At 39.0% G+C, this 9,929-nt stretch overlaps 2 protein-coding genes across 2 annotated transcripts; one reads left to right on the plus strand and one right to left on the minus strand.

Annotated features, from left to right (window-relative positions):
- The first annotated feature begins 461 nt into the window (after window positions 1–461).
- LOC140986402 (exocyst complex component EXO70H1-like) lies at window positions 462–2,530 on the plus strand. Its single transcript, XM_073454632.1, has one exon. It carries the CDS (start codon window positions 595–597, stop codon window positions 2,377–2,379), a length of 1,785 nt encoding a protein of 594 aa, XP_073310733.1. The 5' UTR covers window positions 462–594; the 3' UTR covers window positions 2,380–2,530.
- A 1,757-nt stretch (window positions 2,531–4,287) lies between these two features.
- On the minus strand, window positions 4,288–5,187 carry LOC140986594 (uncharacterized). Its single transcript, XM_073454895.1, has 2 exons — window positions 4,932–5,187; window positions 4,288–4,814 (listed from the first exon to the last, which is right to left on the minus strand). The coding sequence occupies exons 1-2, from the start codon at window positions 5,185–5,187 to the stop codon at window positions 4,288–4,290; spliced, it is 783 nt and encodes a 260-aa protein (XP_073310996.1).
- Between the last annotated feature and the right edge of the window lie 4,742 nt (window positions 5,188–9,929).

Raw genomic sequence — 9,929 nt, forward strand, 5'->3', positions numbered from 1 at the left:
AATATTTAGCATGCTAACATACTTAGAAGATTGGTTTGCAGTCGAAAAAATAGAATCGCTGGAACGATCAATAAATTTGAAAGATCAAAATCCGGCGAAGATCCATAGTATTCAAAATATATTTTAATAAATCGTGATTAATTTTAGATGTTAGATTGTAAAAATCAATATCTAAGTTATATCATTTTTATTTTTATGATTAGTCAATACTGTTTCTACTCAAAATACTAAATAAAAAAATTGTCTATTAATAAATATAATTTTATATTTAAAAAAAAATCAAAACTCGAAACTTGGAACTGATGAGTCGGTAAGCATAAATATTTTGTTATCTAACTTTAATCATTTATTGTTTCAAAACAGACCTTATAATATATTTTAAATAAACTTGATAATATCATTTTTTTGAGGAGGAGATCCATTTTCCTATATATCCGGTCAAGCATGCCTAGGCTCACACATACCATTCATTTGCTTCGATAAATATCCCACTCCACTCACTCCATTTAATTTCTTTCTAAAAAAAATCTGTAAATTTCTCCAAGCAGATTCTCTTTCAAAATCTTCACTAAACAATCAGAATAAAGCTGCAAAATGAAGGGTTCTTTGTTTTCAAGGCCTGCGTCTTCACTTGATTCTTCCAATAACAGCACAATTCAACACCAAACTTTCTGCGAGACGATGATGGAGGAAAACATCGATTTGGCCGAAGAAATAATCAAGAAATGGGACTTGGATTCGACGAAATTTATATCTCTGTTTGAGCATGACAGGAATGAAGCTAAAAGATTTCTAGAATCTGTCGGTGATTTGCAGAAAGCCATGCTTTTCTACATGAAACTGAGCACCAAGTCCGAGAAACTGATAAGGGCGCAGAACTTGATGAAAATCGCCATTAAAAGACTGGAGAAAGAATTTAGCACCATCTTATCTGCTAACAGGAAGAATCTTGATTCAGAATCTGTGTCGAACCGATCGACCCGAGAAAGCATTTCGGATTCCGAAGAGGATGAGGGGATGAGTACACCTCACGCTTCTGATGTAGCTATGGCGGATTTAAAGAGCATCGCTGATTCTATGATTGGGTCTGGTTATGCGAGAGAGTGCCTGGACATTTACAAAATTGTTCGAAAATCGATTATTGATGAGACTTTGTATTATTTGCACGTAGAAAATAGCAGTATTTCTTTGATTCAGAAAATGGGGTGGGAAGTTTTGGGTCATAAAATCAAGAACTGGCTGCACGCCGTTAAAGTTGCCATCAAAACTCTGTTCTGCGGCGAGAGGATTCTTTGCGATTTTGTGTTTTCCTCGTCCCAGAAGATTGGGGAATCGTGTTTCACTGAGATTTCTAGAGATGCTGCTGTGAATTTGTTTTCTTTTCCTCATAATTTCGCTAAAAGCAAGAAGATTCTATCGCCGGAGAAGATGTTCTCTGGTTTGGACATGTACGAAGCGATTTCGGATCTATTGCCGGAGATTGAATCAATATTCGGGCATGAATCGTTGTCCGTGGTCAGATCTGAGGCCGTGGCGGCACTGCTTAAACTCGCGGAAGCAGTGAGGCTCATGCTGAACCAGTTCGAGGCCGCTATCGAGTCAGATTCATCAAGTGCTACGGGGAACGGCGGCGTCCACCCCCTCTCTCGCTACGTGATGAATTTCCTCATAGTCCTTGGCGATTACAGCGGCGCGATCTCCGATATCCTCAAGGATTGGACAGTCACCGCGCAGACTCCTCTACCGGTGTCTTACTTCTCCAGCCCCACCTCCGGCGCGGGGGCTGGGGATCCTTCCTCGGAGGCGGTCACCGCCCGCCTCGCGTGGCTGATCCTCGTCCTTATCTGCAAACTTGACAGCAAGGCGGTCAAGTACGAAGACGTGGCGTTATCCTATTTGTTCCTAGCGAACAACCTAAACTACGTCGTTTCGAAGATCCGGACCTCGACCCTGGGGATCCTGATGGGGCCCGACTGGCTCTGGAAACACGACGCCAAGGTGAAGATCTACATATCCAAGTACGAGAGGATGGGCTGGAGCGAAGCCATGACGTCACTCCTCGACAATCCAACCGTCGAGATCTCGGAGCGGTTCAGAAGATTCTACGCCGGTTTCGAGGAATCGTACAAGAAGCAAAGCAAATGGGTCATATCCGACCCGAAACTGCGAGACGAGGTGAAAATATCGCTTTCGAAGAAGATCGTGGGGAGTTATCGGGAATTGTACGAAAAAAACCGGGGAAATTACAAGATTGTCAGATATGCCCCTGAAGATTTGGATAATTACTTGTCGGACATGTTCTTTGCGGCTAAGGCTGCCACTTCGGGGACTACGCATGAAGCCTCTCCAGAATCCTCGACTTCGTCACGCGCTCGTTGAGCCGTGCCAGTCAAATTTTTTTTGGCAAGGCCGGCTCTGCACGTATTTGGAGTTTTTTTTTTTTATGTTTTTTGTAGCTTATCTGGACGTTTTAACTAGACACGTACATTTGACTATATATTTATTAAGGCAAGTTTTTTTACTTCTTCTACCACTTTGTAAATTAAATAATAATTATATAATTAGGTGGCGAAATTCAGTTTTTCCAGAAAGAGTCGCTTTCAAATATATGGTGATTATCATGTAAAGTAGCAAATAAAAAAATCACAAAAATTCGAGACGATTTCATGAGTAAATTTTTGAGACAAATCTTTTGATTATGTCTTTTATGAAAAAATATTACTTTTTATCAAAAAAAAATATTATGTTTATTATAAATATGAGTAGAGTTTGTCCAGTTTCACAAAAAAGATCTGTGTGATTGTTTTACAAGCATAAAAAATTAGGGAAAAAATGGAGATAGACGAAGGAAAAAACATCAAGATTTTTCCGAATCTGAGAAGAATATGAGAGGCGGCATGGAATACGTTGAATTTCCTCACGTATTCATAATTGGACGTGGCGTGAGTAGCTAGCTCTTCGCTTAAATATTATGACTCTTTATTTATATATCATGTCTCTTGCTTGGACCCATATATTTGTTCAAATGAGGTGACAGTACGTTCTCTAATCGAGATTATTCCTTTTTCTGATTTTAAAAATAATCTGGCATGCCTTCAAAAACATGTAAAATAAAAAAAAAAACTTGTTCTTTTTTTTTTAAATTTTTTGGAAATTTAGTTTTGACAAGTCCAATAAAATATTAAGAAACTAATTGGAATGATTCTTGTATGTTTTTTTTTTAATTGCAAAACTTTTAATAGTATTGAGATTAAGAATGGTTACAAAATTTATAAACCAACAAGGAAAATCCCCGAGCTTCCAAACAAAGGAAGTTTGGTGAGAAATAGCAAAAGACATCTGTGAATCTACAATGACATTCGCTGTGCGCCGAATATGGTTTAAACTGGTTTTACTATGTTGACTCAAAGGTAGTCTGATATATAAAGCATAGGTACCAACATAGCTAAGGTCATCTTCTAGTGGAGTGACTTCTTGCATTACCAATAGAGAGTTCGATGTGATTTGGTTGATAAGGAGGTTATGTTCCCGTGCGATTTTCATTCCTATATCAATGACGACCAGTTCTCCATAGACGATCGAGGGAGGTTTCCGAATTTTCTTCCCGAAAGCTATCATTGGCTGCCCATCATGGTTATTGTTCAGGTTCTCATTATAAGCTGCATTAACATCCAACCTTAACTCATTAACTTGTCGTGCCATCCATGTCTTCTGTGAGTTCCATGAATTATCATTTTTTCCATTCAGCATGCTCAATCGTTGGGCCTCTTGGAAGTCTCGTAGCAGTGCATCGCTCCAATTCACGTTAAGTCCCTTTCTGAGGCTTCCTTGGTTACGTTCCGAGATTGAGTCGTTCAATCCATATCACATAAGTGTTTATAGTGAATAGTTCAAAATCCATTTTGCTCAACTTATCCTTCATCCATTTGAAGATATCGAACAACTCCAATGATTGTACATGTTTCAACAAGGGCCAAAACCGAGACGTCTTCCAGCAAACTTTAACTACTGGGCAAGAGAATAATGCATGGGTTGTTGTATCGTACCCGAAATGACATAATGGAAACTGCCTGTTACCGGGACGTGATGAGCCATTAGGTTGACTGATGTCAGGATAATATTGTACAAAATGCGCCACCAAAATACTAGGACTTTTGGAGGGATCATATTAGCCCAAAGAAATTTCCACCACCTCTTTGAGTGCATCTCTGAGTTATGTACTGGTGGTTCACAAAATCCAATTTCAATCTTATATCCTTCCTTGACCGAGTATCTGCCTTTTGGATCCTAAGCCCAATATATAAAGTCCTCATGGTTCGAAGGGGATATCGGAATGTCTAATATTTTTGCTGCCACATGAGGAGGGAAGGAGTCAAGCACAATCTGTTCATTCAGAACAAGCGAGCTGACCTTTTCATAGTTACCACTGTATTCCCCTACCAGGTATCCATTGGTTCGCGAAAATGACAATTTGTTCCCCATTTCCCACGTGCCAATATAAACTTTTTTCCAACAGGGGGCGACTCCACAATATTGATCTTCAAATGTAAGAAGGATTACTTCCAAGTGAGGCATGCACGATATTTTGATGTTTATGATATCTTGCTTTGAGAACACGGGTAACCAGCGAGCAGTGAAGTGTATAACACACCATATTTGTATCGCTAGCAGTGCTTTGTTGAAAGTCTCGAGATGGCTGAAGCCCATCCCACCCATACACTTTGGCTTGCAAACAACTTTCCAAGATTTCCAATGCATTCTATTTTTTCCATCATCCACATCCCACCAGAAGTTAGCACATGCTCTCTCTATCTCTTCACATATTTATTTTAGGATACAGAAGCAATACATTGCATAGATTGGAATCGATTGGATCACAAACTTTATCAAGGTTTCTGTACTGTCACTCGAAAAGGTTTTGTTCCCCCAACCTTGTAATCTTTTCGCTACTCTTTCCACAAGGTAGCGAAATTGCAGCTTCTTGTTTCGGATGGAGAAAACAGGAAACCCCAGATACACTTCATGTCCTTGCACAACAGGGACAATGAACATTGTTTTGATGGTATCCTTCACCCTTTCATTCGTGTTCGGGCTGAAAGATAACAAAAATTTCTCAAAATTGATTAATTGTCCCGAGGCCCTCTCATACAGGTTAAGAGAGGTGTGAATCCCTACACATTTTTCCATAGTAGCCTTGAAGAACATGAGGCTATAATTTGCAAAATATATGTGAGTTATTGAAGGACAAGAGGGTGTCATACGTAGTTTCTTGGGTTTAGTTGGCTACTATCGCAAGTTTATCAAGGGTTTTTCATCCATTGCAGTACCCTTGACGTCTTTGACGAAGAAAATTGTGAAATTTGTATGGAGTCCGGAATGTCAAAAGAGTTTTGATCAGTTGAAGCAAGCACTCACTACAGCGCCGGTTTTAGCTATGTCGACAGAGCAAGGGGAATATGTGGTATTTACTAATGCTTCAAAACTTGGATTGGGCGCCGTTCTCATGAAAATGATCGAGTTATAGCATATGCATCAAGACATTTGAAAATACATGAAAAGAATTATCCGACGCATGATCTAGAGCTTGCAACAGTCGTATTTGCTTTGAAAATCTGGAGGCACAACTTGTATGGTGAGAAATACAAAATATCTACGGATCATAAAAGTCTTAAATATTTCTTCACCCAAAAGGACTTGAATATGAGACAAATACGGTGGCTAGAGCTTGTTAAAGTCTACGACTGTGACATTAGCTATCATCCAGGCAAAGCTAATGTAGTTGTGGATGCTTTGAGTAGAAAGGGGACAGTCTTGGCACATTTATCAGTACAAAGACCTTTACAAGTGGAAATTCAGTGCTTTTATCTTGAAGTTTATGCTAGGGGAGGGGCCCCTAATCTCGCTACATTGACAGTGTATTCCATTTTACGAGATAGAATTTGAGCCGGACAGTCTAATGATGAGCAAATGCAGAAATGGAGACAACGAGATGAATCGAAGGACAACATGTTACATTCAGTCGAGGATGACATTGTTAGGTATCGAGGTCGACTATGGGTCCCTAGTGGTGATTCACTTAGATTTGACATTATGACTGAAGCTCACAGTACTCCTTATTCTATTCATCCCGGAAGTACCAAGATGTACAAGGATTTGTAACTTTTATATTGATGGTCGGGAATGAAACGAGACATTATGCGCTTTGTATCTGAATGCTTGACATGTCAACAAGTGAATGCAGAGTATCAAAGACCAGCGGGACTGCATTGACCACTTCCCATTCCCGAGTGGAAGTGGGCGAATATTACTATGGATATCGTGGTAGGATTGCCAAAGACAATGAAAGGACTCAATGTCATTTGGGTAATAGTAGACCGTCTTACTAAATCAACATATTTCCTACCAGTGAAGACGACTTTTTCCATTACTCAGTATGCGGAGCTATATATTCGAGAGATAGTTAGACTGCATGGTATTCCAGTGTCTATAGAGTCGGACCAAGACACACGTTTCACCTCATCATTCTGGAAGAGTCTACATGCAGCATCAGGAACTAAGCTGCTATTTAGTACCGCGTTTAATCATCAGATCGACGGTCAGTCTGAGAGAGTCATACAAATCTTAGAGGATCTACTCCGAGCATGCGTGATTGATTTCCAAGGGAGTTGGGAATCGAAACTACCTCTAGTGGAGTTCACTTACAATAACAGTTATCAGTCATATATAGGAATTCCTCCATACGAGGCACTCTATAGAAGGAAATGTAGATCACCTATCCATTGGGACGAGGAAGGAGAAAGAGCCAATATTAGGGCCCGATATAGTTAAGCACACCGCAGAAATGGTAACCAAGATGTAAGAAATAATAAAAACTGCTCAGAGTCGACAAAAGAGCTCAGCGGACCAAAGAAGACGAGATCTCGAGTTTTCAGTCGGTGATCATGTATTTGTGAAAATAACATCAATGAAGAGTGTTATGAGATTTGACAAGAAAGACAAACTTAGTACAAGATTCATTGGACTATTTGAGATACTCAAAAGAGTGAGAGCATTAGCATATCGAGTGGTGTTGCCACCTAATCTCTCAGGAGTCTACAATTTATTTCACATATCCATGCTCCGCAAGTACTTGTCAAACCCTTCACATGTACTGAACTTCGAACCACTACAACTTACATCAAACCTGTCATATGAGGAAAAGCCTACTCAAATCTTGGGTAGAAAAGAGATAAAGTTGCGAAACAAGGTGATAAAAGATGGTCAAAGCCAAATGACTAAATCACTCGGAGGAAGAAGCCACTTGGGAGATGGAGTCAGAGATGAGGAGTCGCTATCCCGAATTATTCAGTACGTCTTAATTTCGAGGATGAAATTTTATTTAAGAGGAGGAGGATTTGTAACGTCCAAAAGCCAACCTACGTAAATCACATGCATGCAAATGAATAAAATTACATAATCATTTTATTTAATTGATTTTTAAATACCTATATGATGCATATTATATGATTAAGGGTCTAATTACATGATTTTATGATAATTGTAGATTTTACCCGAATGTTCGATAATAGGCTGAGAAAAGGAGACCGGAGACGACCAAGACAAAATAAATATTGTTCAATAAATATTTTCGAGGCTTATTAATATGATTAGATATGATTAAATTTTTCTAAAAATGATAGAGTTTAAATTATTTTACGATACGAGCTCGATTTTAACCGGAAAGCCAGTTTCGGGCAAACGAGGGACTTCTAAAATATCAAATGCATTATTTTTGAAAACTAATTTTTATAAACTTTTATTTTTAATTAAATAAGTATTATTGGGCCTAATTTAACTAGGATTGGTAGGCTCAATTGCTCCTAAACTCAAAGGCCCAAAACCTAAGCCCATGAACATGCAAATTAAAATCTATAAAAAAGAAATCCTAGGTCTTTTGTACATCATTCAGCCGAAAACACACACACAAATTTCGAAAATTCCTAGGGGAGAAAACAAGGAGTCTTCGTCGCCCGTTCGTTCTTCCTCGCACCCCACGTCGACGATCGTATTTTCGAGCACTCTAAAACGCAAAGGGACGTTTCTAAACTCCCTTGACGCATCATTCAATCCATAATATGCATGTTTTGTTATTTTTGTATGAAAAATATTGAAGTTCAAATGGTTTTTCGTTTCGATGATTATTTTTAAAGTTTTGAATATTTTTATGTATATATGAACGTGTTATGATTTCTAACAAGTACGCTGACAACGTAGGATGTTTAATGAGTGGAACAGGGACGATTTAAGGTGGAAACGAAGGCTAGAGTCGAGTTGGCAAAGAAAGAGGAGTCCTAGGGTTTCGATAGGTTCCCACATGAATAACTCGAGCGGCTCGGTTCATGGCTGCATGCGGTTCGGCCTGGGCTTGGGTAGAGGCCATGCTGGATACGGTTCGTTGATATGGCTAGGACTCTTGTACAGCCGGTAGGGGAAGAGCCCACGCGTGGAAGGACTTTTCCCATGCAAGCGTAGGGGCGGCTTCTGAAGGACGGTGTGTGGCTTAGCCACGGGGGTCTAAACTGTTCCAGTAGGGTCTAGGGAGGATGATCAAGGGTCGGGTCAGGGGCTGGTGCATGGTGGCTCGATCATAGCATGAGAGAACTCATGCGGCTTTGGTGCAGGTGCGCAAAGGGCTGGTCTTGTGGCTAGGAGCTGGTGCGCTGGGTTAGGCTAGGTCAGAGAGGGTCCCAAAGGCTCGAGTGACCATGATGGTCTGGGGGTGGCTCAATGAAATCGAGTCGTGGCTCAATATGGTTAGGCTAGGGTTCGGTCTAAGCTAGGAAAAGGAAAATGGTTTGAATCGTGGTCCACAGGGGTTGGTTCATGGTTCACGAGAGTAATGTAGGTATGAAAAGTTCATGATAAAATTTGGGATTAAAATATTCAAATTTGAATTAATTCGGGAATTAAACGTTTCACGAATTAGTAAATAAGAAATTAAATCGAAAGCCTCGAATTTAAGCTAAATAAAAATATTAAAATTTAATTTAAGATTAAATAATTATTTGGGGTGGTCTAGAGTCAATAAAAGTAAGAAAAAATCAAAATTGAGAAATTTTATGTCTAGGGACAAAACAATCATTTTACACCTGGGTAGTACGAAAAAGGGTTGGCAGCGTCCCGAGGGGTCATAACGTATGTTAAATGTTATATCATGATGATTTTGATGAAAATAGATATTTTATGATTTATGATAAAGCTGTGCAATTTTTACTGTAAAAATGCTATTTTTGGAAAGTCGTGATATTTTATGAATTAAAAAGAAAGGAAAAATGTTTTGAAAGATGTGAATTGACTGTGACAAAGGGGATAAGATATATGATTTTTGAGAATATCGTGAGGGAAAAGGCCCTAGAGGGAGTCCGTTTACAGGAAAAGGCTCTAGAAGGAGCCCGACGATCGTATTTTCATTTTTACGTCGGTACCTAGTATCCGTCCCCATGCGCAATGCTGAGCTAAGACTGATCAATCGACCAGAAGATAAAGACTAGTCACTTTCAAGGATCAAACTTTACTCAAATGATAAATGACTGACAGCTTTATGATTCTATGATTTATGATTATGACATATTTATGATTACAAGCTTATTTTGAGTAAAAATATGATTTTAATACATGTGCTTGTATATGTGTTATTTGTTACTCCTGTTTAGAGTTTGCTGATTCATTAGACTCACTAGGTTTGAATGCTGCAGGTGATGATGTTAATGAGGGAGGCGCTGACGTTTGAGTAGATCGAGGTAGACAGTACACTCTCAAGGGACTTTATTTTTCGCATTAGCTTGATAGTAAAATTTTAAAATATTTTTGTTAAAGATTTAATTAGAGATTTTATGCTTTATTTTAAAGTTAGTTGATCATGTTAAAGGTTGGAGTTGGATTGTGTTAAT

The sequence above is a fragment of the Primulina huaijiensis genome, chromosome 10 (genome assembly GCF_012295235.1).
Source record: "Primulina huaijiensis isolate GDHJ02 chromosome 10, ASM1229523v2, whole genome shotgun sequence".
In the NCBI taxonomy this organism is placed as follows: domain Eukaryota; kingdom Viridiplantae; phylum Streptophyta; class Magnoliopsida; order Lamiales; family Gesneriaceae; genus Primulina; species Primulina huaijiensis.

Excerpts from the sequence above, each read along its gene's own strand:
- LOC140986402 (XM_073454632.1), top strand. The coding sequence starts at position 595 with ATGAAGGGTTCTTTGTTTTCAAGGCCTGCGTCTTCACTTGATTCTTCC.
- LOC140986594 (XM_073454895.1), bottom strand. The coding sequence starts at position 5,187 with ATGGAAAAATGTGTAGGGATTCACACCTCTCTTAACCTGTATGAGAGG. Across the intron at positions 4,815-4,931 it reads AGTAGCGAAAAGATTACAAG|AGATAGAGAGAGCATGTGCT; the intron begins GTTGGGGGAACA and ends AAATATGTGAAG.